This window comes from Ammospiza nelsoni, chromosome 14 (genome assembly GCF_027579445.1).
Source record: "Ammospiza nelsoni isolate bAmmNel1 chromosome 14, bAmmNel1.pri, whole genome shotgun sequence".
NCBI classification, from domain to species: Eukaryota; Metazoa; Chordata; class Aves; order Passeriformes; family Passerellidae; genus Ammospiza; species Ammospiza nelsoni.
This window is the reverse complement of record NC_080646.1, coordinates 13,377,249-13,397,973: the sequence shown is the minus strand read 5'-3', so window position 1 is coordinate 13,397,973 and position 20,725 is coordinate 13,377,249. Positions and strand designations below refer to the sequence as shown.

Here is a 20,725-nt window from a genome sequence, read left to right as displayed (position 1 = left end):
CATCCTCAACTACCTTAACCAGTTACAAAATCTGGTTGTGGACAAAAGCAATCACATGGGGGTGCACGTGGCCATCTGCATGAAGCACCCAAGAGCACAGCAGTTCTTTATTTCCCAGCTTCAAAGTTGACACTCCTCTTTCCAAATGCTGACGCTCTTAAGATTTATTTTAAGTTTTTAGATAACACAACCATACCAAAATAAACATGAAAGTTGCCTTCATATTATGCTTCACTACCACTTAAAGACATATATTCTTCAAAAACAAGTTGGAGAAAAAATCCTATCTACAATAATAACAGTCAGGGATCAAATGTACAATTTGCACATTAGCAGGAGTTGCAAAGATAAGAATTTCCAAAGTTTCTCGCACATCAGGCACAAAGCAAATAACCTTCCCATGCTAACAGTTTCAACCAGATAACCTTATGGGCTTCCCTAGAAAATACCTCTGCTTCCTGATTTCCCCAGCTTTCTGTCTCCCTAAGTACTCACTTCAGTGCAAACATCCTATTTCTCATAAAAGCTGCTGTGAAGTTTAAAAATAAGCACCTCAAATTGCTTGAATTACAAAGAGATGGGAAACCAGACATGAATTACCAAAAAAAAAAAAAAAAAAAAAAAAAAAGACACAAAAGCCCCACACCAAACACTCACAATAACTATAAGTATCACATTCAGAAGCTGCTGAAATGTAATCTATAAATTCAGGTCAACAACATTTAATTCATTTGCAGTCTCTCCTGTTTCAGTGTTTTGTAAAATATTTTTCCCACTAGGTATATCAGAAATTCCATTTACAATAAAAAGAAGGAGTAACAGAGCTACAATATTTGGATCACTTGCTTTTATCCCAATCTGGTTGATTTTCATGAGGTTTACAGGCTATAAAGAAGCTTTCTTTCCCCCCAGAAGCTAGAACCAAATATAAAAGCAGAGTCACAACAGACTAGTTTGGCAAAATGTGGTAGTTGAATTTTGAGTTTCAAAGAACTGTTTGAGGGCCAAGTCACACTGTTTTTCTCTTACATAGTATTTATTTACAAAATAGGTTTCACTAATCAAATGTTACTGAGTCTAAAGTACACTGTTAATATATGAAGTATTTGTTTTTAAAATATCTGTAGTGCTTGAAGTCTTCCCCTTTGACATGTGTTTTCTCATCAGCACTTCTTAAACTTACCCTCACATACCAGAATTATGATATAAAAATCATCTATTTGACAAAATGCTCCATTTAATGAAACACAACCATTTTTATGGCAGAAGAAGCAAACAAGTTAAAAAGCACTTAGGGGAAATAGAAATTATTGTTTAGAAACAAACTTCTTCATGATCATTAGGTTAAATCAAATTTGTTTCCTAACTTTAAGACACACTCTGTTGTAGCACAATCAGCTTTTCCATTGCTGTTAGAGCATAGGTTCTGTCTACAACAAGACAAAGGATAATTTTTAAGTACTCAGAATCCAGATACAGTGGCAAATGCAGCCACATTTAACACTGCCTCATCTCTTGTTCCAGTCAGAGTAGGTTTTGTCAAAAAACCCACTTGATTACTGAATCTTTTTAGACGACTTGTTACCATATCCATGATTATTAGATCATGGCCATAGGCTAGACACTGGTACATATATCCAGCTGTCAGAGTGAATTTAATCCATTAAATACAAAGGATAGCTATGGACAGGGCTGTTTTCTGTTTATGTATGAGGAAACCTTTTTAGACCAGAAATTTTCTTCCTTGAAGAAATTTAGGCAAATGTATGTATCTGTGTTTTTTTTATTTGGATAAGATTCAAATAAAATTTACAGAAGTGAGACATATATGTAATCTGTGAAGGTGTGCTGAAACAGTTTCTGTAATGCTGATATGAGCCCCAGACTGAAATTTGCATTTCCACATTTTTCAATAACAGCGTCTACATTTAAGAAGCTGTATAGTAGACAAAGCAAGAACTCAATTGAAAAAAAAATTGATCAACATAAGTAAAAGATTAAATTAAACAAGCAAAGACATCAAACTAAATAGAAAAGTAGGGAGTGAATATTGACACTGAAAAGCTAATTTAACTCTGCTTAGGTCATATGAGGTTATTGATATTAACCCATTCCAACACCACCATGTACATTAACTGAGCAAGTTCAAAAACACTTCTTGTCTGTTCTACAGTGTAAACACTAGCCCTCATTTTAGAGCTGAGGAAATCGGAAAATAGAAAAGAAAAAAAGAAAGGCAGTTCCTCAACGATGTAGCAAAACAGGAACAGAAATTTTGCCTCTTTGTTACATCCTTTAAAACTCAAGAATATCTTCCCTTCACCAGGCAATGATACAATCTTAACAAAAGCTTTTAATGGAGATAAAAAGCCTGCTTTAACTTTTTATAAAATTTTACAATTTTACAAAAATAACAGCACTAAGGAGAAAGTGAGTAATAATATTTCCTAGGACTTTGCTATTCCTAGTGAATTTTTAGATATAAATTAAGAGTCATTCAGACAAAAAATCACGTTTCAATAATTACGTATTTTGTTAATTATTCAGTATTCCATGTTAATATAATTTAACAGATCAAATAAAACAACAGCATAGATTATAAAACTACAGAATATTGAAAAGCATCTAATACTTCAATATAGAAGCTTTTTATATCAATTAAATGACCTGTGCCTTTTATTTAAGGATTAGTCATGCAAGTATAAAACTATTTCAGAATTAGAATTTTAAAAGATAAATACCTATCTTCTCATACTAACCTCATTTAAAATGCTATCTTTGTTAAGCCTGACAAAATCAGGCCAGTATTTATACACACTTACACATTCAGAACACAATGAGCTTATCTCAATGTATGTCAGTGACCCTACTGCCACAATCCCAAAAACAGTGCCTACTCAATCAGTACTGACTCAAAGGCTAAAAGGACACATAAACAGAACATTTGTTGGAGCTGTGAAAGATCTTTTATTCCCAAACGTGACTTGAGACCAACTGGCACAGCAGTCAGAGGGTACTGGGGCTGTCAGAGCTGTGTGCCTTCCCAAGGAGAGCTGCACATCTTTAGGACACACTTCTGCTGAGGCAGCACTAAATTTGCTTAAAAGGGGAAAACAACAACAACAAGCAGCCACCTTGCAGAGCCCGATTCCCTTGGTTCAGACTCTCCTTGTGATCAGTGCTGACCTCTCCTTGGTGCAGTATCTGCTGCCCTCACGCCACAGCCCGTCTGTGCAGGGCAGGCAAACTCACGTACAAACTGTGAGCACCAAGTCCTGGCTGAAGGGCTCGGAGCAGCAGCTCAGCAGCTTCCCAAGGCCAAGCCAAGCTGGAGCTGCTCTCCTGTCTGACAAAGGGGCAAGGCCAGGCAGGACTGAAAAACAAGACCCAGCTAAGGATCTCTAGTGTGGCACATGCATACATCTGCCGCAGCAGGCAGAAAATTTTCAAGTACAAATAAAGTATTCATTATTTCATTCTTCCTTCATTTGACTTGGAAGGCAAAAAAAGAAGAATGAAGTGTTTGCTTAATTCTCACTTTTATCTATTTCAGAGAAAGTGACAGAGTTAAAGGCTATGTTACATAAACAGATGTAAAGGATGGAGCAAGCTAAATGGATAACTTCAGAACTTATGTCATCTAGAGGCTCTTTCAGTAAAAAAGAAATACTTAAGACATGGAAGTCCCAGTCCACATAAAATAATACGTGGTACAGTTTTAATCACATTGTCTCCAAACTTCAAAAAAATTCACTTTTTTTTCAATTCCTCAGATTTAAAATTTTTTTATCTTCTTAAATAAGCAAAAAATTAATCAACTCCATCCTGACAGCTCATGTAGAAATGGATATTATGGCTGCCTAGTCTGTGCTCTAAAAATTGTCTCTGACTTCCCACACGTCATCTTGATGAAAAACTTCACATATTAAAAAAACCCCAATAACTATATTATCGAACGTGACACAAGAAATTAACTTTTTCCTAATTTGAAAACAATTAACATTTGGTAACTACAGTCTGAGGAAGAAGCATTTATATGCAAAGATATAGCTGAGTTTCCTGAAAAAGAGATCTTATGTAAGGTATATTTTCCAAATATATAAAACTTTACACCTCTGCAAGTGATTTTCCCCCATTAGTGTCACATTTATAAATAAAATGGTAGCAAGACAACCATTTTACTTATAAAAAACAAAAACATGAATGAGAAAAGGATGATGAATGAAGCAGTGTATTTTCCCAACTGTTTTGCCCTACTCAAAACTACAGAGGAAATCATCAAAAATATTTCTTCCAGGTACAAAAAGGAACAAGTACTGTGGGAAACTCAGACAGTTAGCTGCTAGAACCATTCAATCTCTACACGCATTCAAGCTCAGTATGTTAAATATACAAAAAGTTCAGAGAGAAAGATTTTAAAAAGCTGTAGCTTTATGAACACTGGGTTCAACTAACCAAAGAAGTAAATAAGTATTTCAAGGAAATCTCTGCTTCCCGCTCTTTTTACTCCAGCCATGTGCTAATACTGACAAGGTACTTTCAGACCAATGCACCAAGCACTTCAGGAGATGCAAGAGCTGTGCCAGGAATCCTGCCTTCAGAAGGACTTTCATTGCTATGGCAACAGCATGTTCTGCAGGATCCAAAGCAGAGACAACCTGTGACACACTCATGAGAGATGGCCAAACTCCGCCGGAGCGCTCGCTGCAGCACAAGTGGCACTGTCACACACATGCCAGTTAGCACTTGCAGGAATGCAAGGCACAAAGCAGGGGGGGCTTATGATAGTTCACTTCACTTCCCTGCTTATAAACTGCTGCCTCTGGGAGAAAAAATACCGTTCACCTTATTAAACAAATTTAGACTATTCAAAAGCCAAAAAGTATATTATCATTAGCATAGAATACAAATTGCATTCAGGCATTTACCCCTGTTCTGGTCTCAAGTTCCCCTAACAGGATGAGGATAAAGGAAAAGGGAAAGGTTAGTACATAGCAAAGAAGCAAAATACTGAAACTATTATTCAGTACTCAACAAGTACCTTGAAATAAAGTGAGTTTAATGAGTATAACAGACACATGTGGCTAGAAACTCTGGTTTTACTACATCACTCTACAAAAAACCCCAAACAATCTCTTAGAATGATTCACCTTCTACCCAGAAATGTATTCACAAAACCACCCTTGACATCCTGAGATTTAATCACCGAACATGCAGAGTTTTAAACACCTCACATGCATCACTCTCACCCTTGTAAGCATTTGTATACTACTACACAGGGACCAGCCACTAATTCAAGCCATTTAAACCTACCTGAAGGAAATCTAAGTTCTTTACCCATTTCTGCATTTTTATTACATTCCTTCTCAAAACTTAATGTAATAGCTACATCCATTTTATCTGCATAAACAGACAAAACCCTGCCTGCTGTTGCTCACCTAAGTTCATTCACCCCAAATGATCAACTCTATCTTTCCCATACACAATAAAGACTATAACATGGCTGCACTCTCAATGTTTCTGACAATGCCTAAAATAGTTTAGCCCCTTTTAAGATTCCTTCTGGTTGTACTGTACAGCACTCACACCCTGAAGGCCTGGTAGGATGTTGGGTGTATGTGCTGGAGAAGATATGGTCTTGCATTCTTTAGAGCCACTCTCTCCTTCCTTCTGAAGTATCAGCATTATCTGACTTGCTTAGCAAGTAGTAATATTGCAGACTGTTAAAAAATATTGCAAATAAATTAATAAAATTAACAGCTGAAAGAGGAACAAATATGGGGGACTTAGTTTGTGTTTTTTTGGGGTTTGCGCTTTTGGGAAGTTTTTCAGGCTTTTGTATTAAGTTTTTGGTTTGTATTTTTTTCTGTTGTTGTTTTGGTTTTGTTTGGGTATTTTTGGGGCGAGCTTTTTTAATTGAGGAGCTTTTAAATTCAACATCCTACAAATACTCACAAGTATCTAATTCAGATGTTCCTGTCATAAGTAGTATTGAAAGTTTATGCTCCATTTTTTTTTGGTGCGCTTATTACAGTCCTCTGGCAAGGGAATATGATATCAGAGATATTTTCAAGGTTACCAAAATAAAAGTATTGCACAGAGCAGAGAACACATGCCAGACATGACATGCATTTATACACAAATTGGCAGAAATGTGCATTTGTTTTATAAAATCCAGCTAAGGAAAAAATTTTTGCATTACCATTCTATTCAATCCCCTTGCATCTATGCATCTCAAGCACTAATCCTGCAAAGACCTACTACAAAATACAGCCATTTGAGCTCTACAGTAGTAAGCACCAGACATCATTTTTAGAAATACACAAAAGCTTTTCATTACTCAAAAACTCGGTCATCTTCATTAAATCACCATCTCTTCATAAAAGCCTTGGCTTCATTTAGCATTCAGGAAGATGAAAGAGCAGCTCCCCTCCTTATGGATTACTTCTCTATTACAAGAGAATACTTTGCACGTCAAAAGCAAACACTGAAGGATTAAATGATATTGTAGCTTCCGCTCTTATTTATCTGCAATGGGCAGTGAATAGAATTGCAAAGAAACAATCAGTGATTATTTTAAGCTGTGTTCTTTTGCAAGGATTATGACTCATGAAGTTGCTGCATAAAGAACTGGAACGGGATAGGTGTCTCATTGGAAATGGCCGAAACACCACAATATGAAAAATGTTTGTCCTACAAGCAAAGCTGTCTGATTTAATCATTTCATAGGGCAGCCACAATCGCTCTTGGGATAACAACCAAGACAATAGTATCTTGCATTCAGTAAACAAAAAATAAAAATATACACAGTGAATTCCATTCTCTTACAGAAAACTAAAAATACCTCTGGATTTTTTGTTTATACTGAATTAAGGGTAAAATACGTTTTAAACTCAATTTAATTTAACACACAGAACATGCACATCATGGTCTGATATTCGTCTGCATTTTACCTGCAAAATGTACACAACTAGAAATAGCCAAATTTGTATTTTGATTAACTAGGTACATTTTTCTAACAATTAGCTCAGCACATTCATCTTTACATCTAAAAAGGAAGAAAAAAATACACCATCTAAAATATAACTTCCACAAAATATGGCTCAGAGCACACTTCAAGATAAAACTCCAACCCAGCCTAACATAAGTCTTGTTCTGTTACCACTGCTTCAGCAAGAGCAAAGATCTCTTCCAGAGAGAAGCTAAACACAAAATGTGTCCTACAGTCGTGTTCATGAAAAGCAAAGTAGAAGTGGTTCAGGTTCTTACTAGAAGTCCACACAATTAACAACCTGATCAAGGCACGGAGACACCACCGGCTCTGAACTACAACTGGCACAAAATGAAACCCAACAAAATCTGCTACCAAAACAAAGTTAACTTGAATGGTGAAACAAATACCTCACATGCTTACAAAAATACAAACAACAATATAGACAATCTCTGCAGAAGATAAGGAGCAAAAAATCCACTGTAATAAACAAAAGCTACTCCTGGAAAAAAAATACACAAATTGTCATCTCTATGTAAAAAAAAGAAATTAAACCTACTTATGTTCCACTTAGCAAGGAATTGCTACTGTAATAAAAATTTACACTTTTGGACCATCTTTTAAAAGTACTTCCATAGCCCTAATATGAAAATGTACAACTTGTCTGTCCAAGATAAACTTTTCTTAGTTTTATGCTAAGTTTTTACTACCATTCACAGAGAGCATTTCTCAGCGCTGCAAAGCAAACACTTTTAGTCAGGTCTTTTTTCAGGTCTTTTTCACCTCCCCATTCCAAATACTACCTTAACACACCAGCAACAATTATTCTGGTGTGGACAAGCAAGATTTCTCTGCATTACACTGGTAAAACATTAAGTTTATGCATTTTAAAGCCATTTCAGTCCTTTACTTAAAAAAAATAAGAAATCACATCTCTAGTATACAAGAATCTAACAAAGTCCTGAAGATTGATTGGGTACTTTGTAGCCTGATTATCCTCTGAAAACAGTGAGATATTATAAATATAACAAAAGCTACTCTTTCTGATCATTCTTGGTATTCAGTTAACATCTTCACCAAAGAAGTACGTCCTTTATGTTTTTGAATGTTGTGTTTACAAACACAGTTTTGTTTTACAGATGAAAAAACAAGGCATTCATTCAAGACATTAAAAAAAATTATCATTATCTCATCTTAGAGTCATAATAGAAAAAAATAAGAAACAAACAACTTTGCCCCTACAACCACTAGTAAATAATGCACTTTAGTATTTAAAAAGTCCATCAAGTACCACAAAATACCTCCAAATCATCAGGTTGAAGCATACAATAGAACTGGGGAGTGCTAAATTTTCAAATTAATTAAAAATAAACAAAAAGCAAACAAAACCCAAAAAATGCAGGACTGGCCATTACAATATAATGCAGGAAAAAACCTCTCAGTTATTAAAAATAAAAAAAAAAAACTTCCTATCCTTAGAATGATAATTTTTCCTACCTTTTCCTATAATGTTTAATAGCCAAAAGTGATAAAGGTGAATACACGATTTAGAATTAATTATGCATATTCAATAACAATCTCCAAATAATTCACATGCAAAAGAAAACACCGCTTTTGCTTATTTATTTCCAATCTAGTGACTTCCTCACAGAAGATTGTACAAAACCAATCAAGTTTTGCTACATATTTCTGAAGAAGTGCTAACCCGTTGAATTAGATAATGCCTGCAAAAAAAGGTTTTCAGAGAAGATACTTTATTTCATGAGGTCACTTATTGAAACTGAATTTTCAAGTACGAAAATTTGTATTTATTTTGAAGTATATTTAAGATAGAAGACTTATTTATTATATCCCATAGATCACATCTGGCTCTGTGGGTACTTTAATAAATTTGATATGGTTCTGAAAATGCTCAATGCTATTTCCCTGTAAACATAAACCTTCCACAATAGAGTAACAAACAGAACTGCATCTCCCTGGTCAAGAAAGGTCAGAAGCCTAGCAAACTATTTCAGTTTATGTGCAGCTTTGATTTTAAAAACAGTCCCCACAAACTTCACTCTTACTGAGTGGTATGGTATTATATTACCAAACAACCTCCTCTTCATAAATACACACAATGTTCAGCCCTGAAAATTTACACTATGCCTTTAGCAAGTTCAGGAAAGTATAGTTTACCAAATTAATGCTAGAGTATAGGGTAGATTAACAGAAACTCATATAATGGTATCTGCAGGCTCAGCTATGGATAAAGTAGAACTACCTGAGAAACAGCTGTCACAGCAACTTGACAGAAAAACATCTAAGGGGTTAAATCCTCTTTGTGTGACAGCTGGAAAGAAGTGAGGGGAAGGGGAACTTTGGCAAGCATGTATGAATGATAAGCTTTTAACATGAAATTCCTTTGCTAAACATCAAAAAGGGACCATAAACAAATATACCCAAAAAAAGCTAAAACTCAGCAAAAGCTGCAGACACTAAAGTTTTACAGGGGGAGATTACAAGCTCAGCTGACATTAAAGGACATACAAATACATAAGAATCCTATTCATTCTGCTCTTCCTCCTCTTTACTCAAACCCTTAGTCCTCACATTTCCATTTCTATCAAATCTGCTGTCTGGATAAATACAAAATTTCAAATCCTGTTCCTTCCACATGCCATTAAGACCACTGTCCAAAGATTCTGAATACTCTTCATCACTTACAGTAGATCAGAAAAATTTGGCAGGACACAGAGTTACTGGCTGAGGGGAGGCTGATGGTGGAAGGTGCCCCATCCTTAGATCCACATCAGGAAAGGACAAGGCAGTACTGCATCCCAGATCTTCTGAAGCCATCCAGAAATCATTGCAAAGATCCTCCTTGCATCCCAAATCAGTAATATTTATATGTGGATTGGAGGTTGCATGCTGTGCCTGTAACACAGTGACCACACTGCTGCTCTCATCTAAGGAAAAAGTTGCTGGAAATGCAGGATTAACTTTCTGAAAGAATGCTTTCTACATACCAAAACAGCAAAATTCAGTTTCCCTTAGTAATGGTGTCAAATGTATCTCTAAACAGAAGTCAGACCAGCACTATTAAAATTCTCAGATCTTCTGTTTGGAAAACAGCAAACAATTTCTGACCAAGTGTCATGAGGTTTATACCATCATCTTTCAAAATCAAAGTCAACAGTAATGAACAATGGACCAACACTTATTCCTCTGCTCACTAAGCTAGATTCAGAACACTGAGCTGTTTTAGTCTTTTTCCTCAATCCCTAAAACCTCAATATCCATATGACCACAAACACCTTGCAATACACTGCTTCAAAGTTGGGTTGTCAGTTCTCTCTACTTATCCAACATTTTTTCCCCTTCTCTTTCTAAACAGGAGTATGGAAGCTGTATCTCACAGGAATATACACTATACTTCTCAGGACTTTTCATGGCATGCCTGGTATTTATCTTTCCAAAGACAAGGAATGGAAGGAGGAAATGTGACAGCAGCAGTGAGACGGGCTGCCAACAGGCAAGCTGCAGAGTCATGAATTTACTGCCTCTGCATCACCCTCAGGTTTCTAAATGCAACAGGTGAGGGATCCAGACTGGAATCTTGCTCTCACTTGCATCTGGCCCATTTGAAGAGAAATCCATGGGTCACCCCCTACAAAAAAAGGAAGGTAAAGAAGCCACAGACACCCTTCTGCCTTCAAGCACAAGGCTTCTTCAACTCTCCTAAGGCTCTTCAGAGGAGGACAGAATTTAGCACCCCTCAGACCAAAGATGAAATGCCAGGTTTCCAGGTCTGCTGGTTCACCTTTAATGAAGCTAGAGGACAATTCAGATTTTTTTTTTTAATAAAAAGCTATACTGCTGCATGAACTAATGCTTAACAGGCCACTCCAGATTTCCAGCATTTAAGACACAACAAGAGTGCCTTTTCTCTTCAGCAATTGAATAGATCAATGAACAGAGTATCTAAACCATTGCTCCTCCAGGCAACTCTCCCAAGTTCTTTTTTTTTTTTTAATTTGGTTTGTTTCTTTTACAAGAAAATTGAAAAGGAAGTAAGAGTTCACAGGATTGACAAAGTCAGGTTTTGTTAATTTTGGAAACACTGTTTGGTAACTTAAGGGAGCTGCTCAAGAAGTGCCATTGTGTCCATTCTCAAGACACATGGCCCTAATTTAGGGACACTCAGGTTAATGGCAGGCTATCAACTTAAATAGTCTTTGCATAAAGTCATATGCAGCCTATCCCAATCCAGGGCATCCCTTAAAAACTCAGTACATTAGTAGAGACAAGTGGAAAGGGCAGCCAGTCAGTCTCTTGAATTTGTATAAAAGATACCAAACCAACACAAACAGACACCTTCAGAAGTTTTTGCATATATTAGGAATGTCTGGGTACACACAAGGTTTGTGCCCAAAGCTGTTCACTCCCAAAGTTGCATACTTAGTTTCCATGAACTTCAGAAGAAGCTTACAGAAAGAGAGGTGCCATATTTTGACAACTTGGCTCCTCAACTGTACCTCTTACTTTAAACTCTTATCCCTCTTTTCTGCTATACATCCACAATATCTTATTTCATCTCTTGGACTGATACCTCACTGATGCATGTGCACAGCCACGTGCAAAAATAATAAATAATGCTATTAGTACATTGAAAAAGGTACTAAATTGAAAATGGTAGGCCACAGAAAAATACTGCCTCGGAGTTACTCTTCTTTGCAAAAGACAAAAAAAACCACAAAAGGGAGTTATTTTAGATTAAAAATAAAAACCTGAGATTTAAAAACTCACAAAAAAAACTGAGATTGTGATCAAATCTACTAAAAACCATAAGAAAACTGCCTATGGTGGCACATGCATATTGTGACTGGCTGTTAATGGAATTACTGTAATAAATAAAGGGTGTTGGGCAAAATCACAACCATCCAAGTTTGTATTGGTATACGTTTTGTAGCTTAGACAAAGGCAAAACAAGAAAATTGCCACTGTAAATCACAAACACTACCTTTACCCATAGCAGCAACAGAAGATTTAGATTTTACATAAAATCTAAAGAAAAAAAAAAAACAACTCCTGATTAAAAAGTCCATTGGAACAAATCTCTGACCTTTGCAACCTTCTAGTAAAGTTTCTAAGACAGAAATGGCTTCACCTTCAGAAGTTGGCTTTGGAGAAGAAAAGAATGACAAGTTCTGTTTCAAACTAGAATTGAGTACAGCATGTATGACAAGGAATATTTTGTGGCTTAACTCACTGGCTTACATATCAGGTTACTTTTCCAATATGTTTATTTTCACCAGCAGTCTGACCAAGTTATTTGACTTTATCAGCAGCTTACACGACTTACTGTCATAATATACTACAATATATCAGATTAGTTCACTTATTTTATCTGCAGCTTTCATTCATAACTGATTGACTTGTAGAAAGCAAACCTGCCCCAGCTATCTCTTAATCAAAACACAATGTTCATCTGTTAATCCAAGACAGCAATTTCTTACAAATTATAGATCAGCTGTATTAGCTGTTTTATTCATGCAACCCAACTATACATATATTTCTAAAATATAATCAACAGAAGTCTGGCAGAGTTATAGCAAATCAAGCTTGTTACATCAGGATTAATAACATGCACTCCAGTATTTCCAACACTTCACAAAACCACACCTGAAAAACAAACAAAACTTATCCATTCTTTAACAGCAACTAATTTGTCCCTTCAAACTAGGGATCAGTGAGTGATGAGGAAAAAGCACCAAGGAAGCATTCCTTCCTTCTAAATCAAATTTCCCAGAAATACAGAGTCTTAAGAGCCACGTAGACATACACTGATCTTCACCTACTTAATGGGGGCCATTAGGCTGAATCTCAAATCACTGACAGGTTGGAGGGGGAGGGGAGGTGTTTGCAGATGTTTAAATTTAAATGAGAGAGGCCTCTAAAATAAAAAACAATGAACACACTCTTACTTCAACTAAGAAAACGAAAGCACTTTCCTCTAGCATGCTTGTAAAAATATTACAAAAATAAAACTGAGCTTAATGGGAAAGATATTAAAGCAAGCTTCACTTCTCTAATTGCCATCAAAACCACTGAAAGTCTCTGTAAGAGGCAGCAACACCCAAAGAAATAAAGAAGTACTTTTTAGGAATCTGTGCACAGTGGGATTTTCAATCCTAGACAGCTCAAAGGAATAAATACCTCCTCTTTTCATGTTTCTCTTTAAAAAGTGATCTCTGGTCAGTTAAAAAAAAAAACCTTTTAAGTATTGTTTGTCTTACAAGTTACAAAACACTTGAAATTATAGCAAGATCACAATTAAATCAAAGTACTTAGAAAGTAAATGCCTGTACTTCATCACTGATCTTGGCATAGTTTTTCTACAATACTTAATGTCTCAGAACACAACTAATAGAGAAGTTTGTCACCTCTCACTCCTGCAGAGTAATCACCCTAGGTCAAGGCTTAGATCATAACATGACCAGAATTAGGGCATATAATCCACTATCCACTAGATTTCTATAGCTAGAAATGTTTTTAATGAAAATCCACAAATATATACTACTATCATTCCAAAGGGAACCCAGCTGAGGTTGTAGCTTGTTTGACAGTTGCAGTGTTGTAATGAGAATTGGTATTTATAGGAGGATACACCATATTGGTAAAGAAATTCAAGGAGTCGTACTGTTTCTCTTAAAGAAATAACTATTCTGGCATTCTCTCTTTTTCTAAAACATCCAAGGGAAGAAAGGGAAGCATTACCTACAAATAGGACATGCCACATTACTTAGCAGTGCTCTAAGACCTTATGTAAAAATTAAAATTTTATTATTCAACAGAAAATCATTCTACTCATTCAGGGAAAGCAAGGACAAAGCGGGATGAGGTGTTCAGGCTGTGCTCCCCACAATTAAGCTTTAGGTGCCTGAATGTCTTTTAAAACAAGCTTCAGGGAAACAACTCTCTTAAATATTTGTATTTTTAAAAATTTAAATATTAACTACATTTTAAGACAGATTTGCTGTCTTACTATTGCCATTAACTTACACCTGATGTACTTTCAAAGAGGAAGAGGAAGCCAGTTGTTTATTTCAGGAGAAAACCTAACTTGAAGACTCCTTCAAGTCTGTAACAATTACATTTGCTACATAGTTTCATTAAATTAAATGTGAAAGACAGTCTCTGGAAAATTTTAAAATTACTCAACGGATAAGTTTTAAGATGTTTTTAAAAACAAAAATCCTTAAGTGTTACTAAAATGCAGTGTCTTTTGGACTCCCAAGGTAGCAGCCCTGACAACCCAAGAGGCTAATAGGGGATGTCACTGCAAAACCTCAAGCCACTACTTCACTACTCTACTGGCATTTTAAACATTTATTTTCATTAACTAAAACACAAACATCCCTTTTTTGTATCCATAGGATCAAAAATCTCATTTCACTGTGTTCAAACAAGTTGAACCTACATAAAAAGTTCTATCAAAAACTTACTCTGGTTTCTCTTTTGTAGTAAGTATTCCCTTTAGGGAATGGTACAAAGCACCTGTTTTAAAATTGCACTTATTTCCTACTACAGTCCTAGCTCAAAGGTCTCTGACACAGCAATGAGGTGGACCCAGTGACAATGTGATAATACACTGAAGCCACAAAACACGTGCAACATGTAAATACACAGTTACTTGCTTTCCAGATGCATGGATTAAGTTTCAACACAAGAAAATTCTAGTTGCCAAATCTTCAAGAGCTACATAGTACTAGAAAATTGTATTAAACTCACATTTTCCTTAAGCACTGCATTTAAAAATAGCATGTCCTTGAGTCAGGAGTATTTAACTATTTGGTATTTTACAGCAGTTTTCTCCCTTCATACAAGGGGACTAGGAAATTGCTCAATTGAACATCTAGGTTTCATTTTCTTAAACAAAAACACCACAGTCATTCATGTTTCATACAACAAATTTACAACTTCCATGTCAGTATGGCCAGAGACACTCAACACTTCACTGTACTGTAGTTAATAGTCTAAGACAGAGAGGAAAACCATGGTTAAAGTTAGCAAAATGCACTATAAAGATCAAAACAGCACATCTCTAACTGATCTGAATATCTTATGAGAATATGCACAAATGAAAGATTACAATTCTCTGAGAACATGGAGACTACACTGAAACATTAAGACCCAGTGAGATGAACATTATGTGTCTCGGATGCATCCTACCTGATCCACTGAACTGGCTGCTTCCTAGTGTAGTTGGTCTGGTTTTTCCACTATTTACAGGTGGGGAAAACATCTGCAAAGAAAAAAAAGACATGTTTTAATTGGCTTTGAAAATCTGTGCTCAATTTTGAATGGAAACAGAAAGAAGGTTAAAAGGAAACAGTTTTTTTTTTCTATTTCTCCTTGAAAACAATGCAAGACGTGTGTTTAGACACACAAAACCAATAAGCTGAAGTACTCTTTAATAGGACCAAAACCTCATTTCTACATGAACACAAACAACTTAAAACTAAAAGGACACCTCCTACTACTGTGACTATTTAAAATAGCTACACGACTTACATTTTTTTACTCAAATTATATTTCTTACTGATCTGTAAATATAAAGTCACTGCACAAAGGCAGCATTTAAGATGCAATAGTTTTCTATTATATTTAAAAATCAGGAGCCTTTTTGGTATGGTAAAAGTAACACACAGAAAATACCTACAATTTTGTTAGCCAAGACCATCACTTATTAACTTTTTTTTTTGTGGGAAATAATTTTTCTTTTGTTTAAATAAGAAAAAAAAAACACCCAAGAGCCAAGGTACCAGTGCCACACGCCAGCTTAACCAATGTTAATTATTAGATTATGCCACCACTGGGTCAGCCTGATTTTAACCAGTTAAACCAATTGACCCAGCTGGTATTACAGTATTAAATCTGGAAGTCTAGACATTACATCAAAGTTCAGGTGTCCAACTTGGCTGAGGCAGACCCAGCCAAGCCCTGCACGCTGCTGCCCCTGCTCCTCAGTTCGCACGACCACGGAGAAGTCATGAGGAGACCTCAGAGAATATCCTACCGCACTGAAGTCCAGCAAGTCGCTCAATTCCTTGTCAGTTCCTATAGCGGCCATCCTCTGCTGCTGGGAATTCATCTTCCTCCGCTCCTCCGATCACCTTTCTAGGGCACAGGGAGAGAGGCACAGGCAGCACTTCACGGCGCGAACGGGCCCCGGCGAACAGGGGCCTCCCTCCGGTACCTGCGCCCCTGGGGCGGGGTGGAGACTCCCGGGGGAGCCTCGCTCGGTCGGGCGGGCGGAGGGGATCGGCGGCAGCAGCTTCCCGAACTAAACAACTCTCTTCAAGTTTCCTCAGGCTCCCTCATTCCACTTCTCCCCCAACCTCGAGCAAGGCACGGTCACGCCGCAGAAGGGCGGCAGCCAGGAATTAAGTCCCCCCCAGGCAAGAGAAAGCAAATAAACAGCCGCGGCCCGGCGAGGTCCGGAGAATTAGCGAGAGATTAAGTGACTCACTGTCCCCGCAACAATGGGGCTGACGAGCGGGGCCGGACGAGCCTCAGCAGAGCCATCCCTGCCCCGGCATTACCGCCGGTGCCGGCTCCCCCTCCCCCTCTCTCCCGACCCACCCACCGGGGGCCGCGGCCGCCGCTCCGCGCTCGGGACCGCGGCGGGCCGGGAGCCGCCCCCGCGCGCCGCACGCGCACACGCGGGACCGGGCGCGCGCGCCACCAGCGGGCGGGTGGGGGGGGCTGGAATGCGCGTGCGGCGGCGGGGACGGGAGGGGCCCGCGCCTTCCCTTGTGCCGGCGGGCGCCGCGGGGGAGCCGCCGCAGCCCCGCGCCCCAGCAAGTTTCCGAGCCGCCCGGTCCTTTATGAGCGCGGGTAGACGCCGAGCGCCGCCCGCGGGGACTCGCTCCTGCCCGCCGTCCGCGGCCCGGAGACCCCGCACGCCCGCTCCGCCACCAGCGCGGCCGGCCCCGACTGCCGCCCCTCGGGTTCCCCAGAGGAGCCTCCGCCTCCCCCGCGGTCTCCCCGCCGCCGCCCCGGGCAGCCCCACTCCCGCCCGCGCGCCCGGGCCCCGTCCCCTTGCCGCCGCCTCTGCCCCTGCGAGCGCCCGGCCGCCGCTTCCCTCCCCCGCCGCTCTCTCCCAACTTCTCGCGGCCGCCCGCACTTACCCGCTGCCCCTGTACGCTCCGGTGACCAGGGCCGGGCCGGCGGCGGCGCGCGGGCCGCGGGCTGGGTGGGAGGCGATGAGCCGAGCGCTCCCCCCCCGCTGGAAGGAACTTGTGGGTTCCCTCAGGCGGACATTTTTTTGCTTACAGAGCCTCAGCACCACGTTCACGGCTCCGGCTCCGTATCCCTCCGCGCCGAGCGCCGCCGCCTTAACTCTTGTCGCGCCGCGCCGCTCCCGAACGGGGCGGGCGGGGATCTACAGACACCCACGGGAGCCGCCCCGGCACCCGCCTCGCCCCCGGACGCGGGGCCAGGACCCCTTAGCAGATGGGGAGAAGCGGGTCCCCTCGGGCAGCTGAAGGAAACACGCGCCCCGCGGGAACAGACCCCTCCCCAGCGGTCCCCAACTCAGCCAAACCGACAGCAAACCTCGACATGCAGCACTGCCGGCAATGCACGTGCCCCAAAAGACATTATCGCGCTCACCCTGAATTCACACACCCTAAAATACGCCTGAATACTTTCAATATATCAATACACAGTCTTACTGCTCAAAATAAAATGGCATGTAAATTACATTAATTTTTAAGCATTCATTAGCAGCCTCCTCTTAAATACGTGCCATTAAAACCGTAACGTGTCGAAGCACAAGAACATGGCTGTTACTTCAAGAACACACACTCAAATAAACTCTGCAGCCCTCTGAAACAGGTGATGCTAAAGGTGAACCAGCCCAACGGCTTCCGTGCAGAAATGGGAAGCAGCTTGCAAAGAACCTGCGCCCTCATTTGCGTCCTGCCACCGCTACAGACAAATCACTCTTTTGTGCTCCTTCTCCTTCTCACAAAACCGCCCTGCCAGCCTGTCCTGCTGGGAAGTTTATTCCGTGTCTGTGAACCAGCCCACACCGCAGCGTACCGGCCCAAGGCAGGCGCACGGCTCTCCCCGGCACCGAGCGGAGCGGGGCCGGTGCGGTGCCGGGGCTCCGTCGCACGCCCGTCTCTCGAGCCTGCAGAGCCCCCAGGTGGCACCGACTTGCCACCACCTGGGCCTGGGCCTGCTCCTTTCTGACCCCAGCTAGCGAGGGCCAGCTACCATTCCCTCCGAAAGTGAGAATTATAAAGCAATAATCTAGGCAGCTACTGGCAGATTGCTCTTTTGGAGCAAGGGTATTTACGAAACACAAGGAAAATGAGAAAGGATACTAAAATCCCGGAGAACCCAAAAGGCACAGGGAGCCGGTAAGCGCAGTGAGGAAGGGCACACAGTGTGGAGGAGCTCGCATCCCTCACAGGCTTGGCAGGCCCCCAGCTCTGGAAAGCAGCAGGCTGTACCGAGGGCTCTCCAGCCACACACCCTTGCCGTTCAAAGCAGCTCTTCCCACCCGGGTCCTGACTGTGACATCTTCCGGAGGAACGGGAATGTGGTAACAAACTTACCACCCGCAGGCAAAGACAAACTGGAGATTCTGGAGATGCTCCTCCATTTTTCTCCCTTACGTGCCTTGTGCTGGATGATCATTTGGCCTCGTGATTCTATGAATATTCATATATTTGCCACTTAGAAATGCAGGAAGCAATTTGTATTAAAATACCAACACAATGACTTCCATTCTCTGTGCCCCTGAGGGATCTAAGTATGTACTTTTCTCTTTGAAGTATAAATAATACTACACTTTAGAGGGAAGTGCCCATTGACACAGATCATTATACATTTCATGAGAAACATTCTTTAACATATTTTTATTACAAGATCCCCTATATACCTACTCAGAAGATATTGTTTCTCTGGAAATGTTACTTTTAACCAGTAGCGGCACTCAGTACCAATCAGTACAGCTGCAATCCTGATAAGCATTGATTAGAAAGCTGGCTAAATGTACAGAAAGTGGAAGTAATAATGCTAACAATTATTTGTACTGATGTGTAATTGGATTAAAATTATAACTTTTTTTTGTTAAGATACAGATGATGATATATTCTTTGTTAATACAAATACTTTGTATTTGCCCTCTGACATCAGATTTTAAAGTTCACATCTACAGGCTTTTATTTGCAGCTAGAAACTTTGAGTGGAAGATGATATAGCCAAATAATCCATGGCATAGGGTTTAAAGTTACAGAAAATACCATAAAACGTTTTATTTGCTCCACAACGACATGTCACTTTCTCGTGCAGATGCTGAGTAAACATGCTCATTGCCAAAAGTCACATTGTAGCAGTCTGCATTACACCTCCCTGCCTTAACGGTCCTCCCAAAAAAAATTCAAGGCACTTAGAGAAAAATTATCAGAACATAAATGAACTTTCCAGAAATTATGCCAGACAATTTAGGAAGTACACAAGGCCTCAGGAAGGTATGCTTTGACCAAAATACACTGTGAGTCTGACCTAAAGAAGATTGCTGGGGAACACAAAATTGTAGTGAGCTGGCCAAAACAGAAATTTCAGAACATACTTCTGCAGGTAGCTCAACTAAAACTGTTGTGGAAGATCTGTAACTATCACATCCTTTGTTACAGTAAAATTCAAAATATAATTAACCTAATGTTTCCTGGGTACTGAACTTATTCTTCCACATTTGTGAGATTTGGAATCTTTAATGTATTCAGTTTTTAACCCCTTACCATGTTATACTGCCCAGAACTAACTGTACACTCAAAACATTAAGGCATGATGTTCTATGTATATGAAATGCTGTCTTTCACCTATTCTCAGGATCTCCAACCCCATGCTCAAGGTGTTACTTAGAATCATTTCAGCTCTGCCACTCCCTATAAATTATTCCTGTTCACTGCAAAGAGTTTTTTAAAAATGCATTTCATATCCTTATTCTGTCATAGCCATACATAGAAAATGAAACAAAACCCAATGCTATCAACATTAAAAAAAAAATCCAAAATCCAAGGCAGTATATATTGTAAACATTTTTAAAGGTCTGAAGAAACCAGTGTCTGAAACCTGGTTCAAACAGGTATAATGGTTTCCCCTTTGCAAGAAAGAAAATACTTCCAGTCTCATTCCTGCTGTAACTCCTAGATATGGTTCTTTCCTCGTACATGTGCAAATGCAGTAAGTATAGTATATAAATCACACAAAAATCAAAAACTTCCAACTGTTCTGTGACATGACTGTACCTTTCCAGTACATTATGTAGCAGGCTAAAATGCTACCCCCTTTTGTTATTGTTACACCCTCTTCTCTTTCATTTCATTAAAAATAAAAGGTCTTCACTATGTAAGAAACAACAATTCAGATGGATAGAAGGAAAATACAGGAGCAATCATAAGCACTAATAATTTTACTACTGATTTCACAAGCCAGGACTCCGGCAATCAGGACTGTATTCCTGTAGATACTTTCCCAAAAATATTTTCATCAATGAATTTCCTACCAAGAGAAGTGTCAGTGTTGTAAATAAATACCCTTCCCTTAGAGAAGTCTTTGGTCTGTCATGGAGTAGTGCAAGTAATAGGAAGGTAAACCTCTGCACACAAAGTCATCAGTGAACTCCAGACGCTGACAGAACACACAATACAACTGTAAATCTTGATGGTAACT

The 20,725-nt window shown here is 39.6% G+C and overlaps 1 protein-coding gene across 8 annotated transcripts in view; it reads right to left on the bottom strand.

The window, feature by feature from the left end:
* Positions 1–17,348, bottom strand: part of TCF12 (transcription factor 12) — a 159,488-nt gene extending 142,140 nt beyond the window's left edge. For 4 of the 8 annotated variants that reach the window (XM_059481972.1, XM_059481977.1, XM_059481979.1 and 1 more), the window contains exons 1-3: positions 17,167–17,346; positions 16,053–16,153; positions 15,206–15,278 (exon numbers count right to left, since the gene is read on the bottom strand). In XM_059481972.1, the coding sequence (XP_059337955.1) occupies positions 15,206–15,278; positions 16,053–16,127 (148 nt within the window). In that variant the 5' untranslated portion in view covers positions 16,128–16,153; positions 17,167–17,346. Of the gene's footprint in view, positions 1–15,205; positions 15,279–16,052; positions 16,154–16,505; positions 16,522–17,166 lie in introns of those variants that run through there. The other 4 variants (XM_059481974.1, XM_059481978.1, XM_059481975.1 and 1 more) reach the window with 3 other exon arrangements.
* Between the last annotated feature and the right edge of the window lie 3,377 nt (positions 17,349–20,725).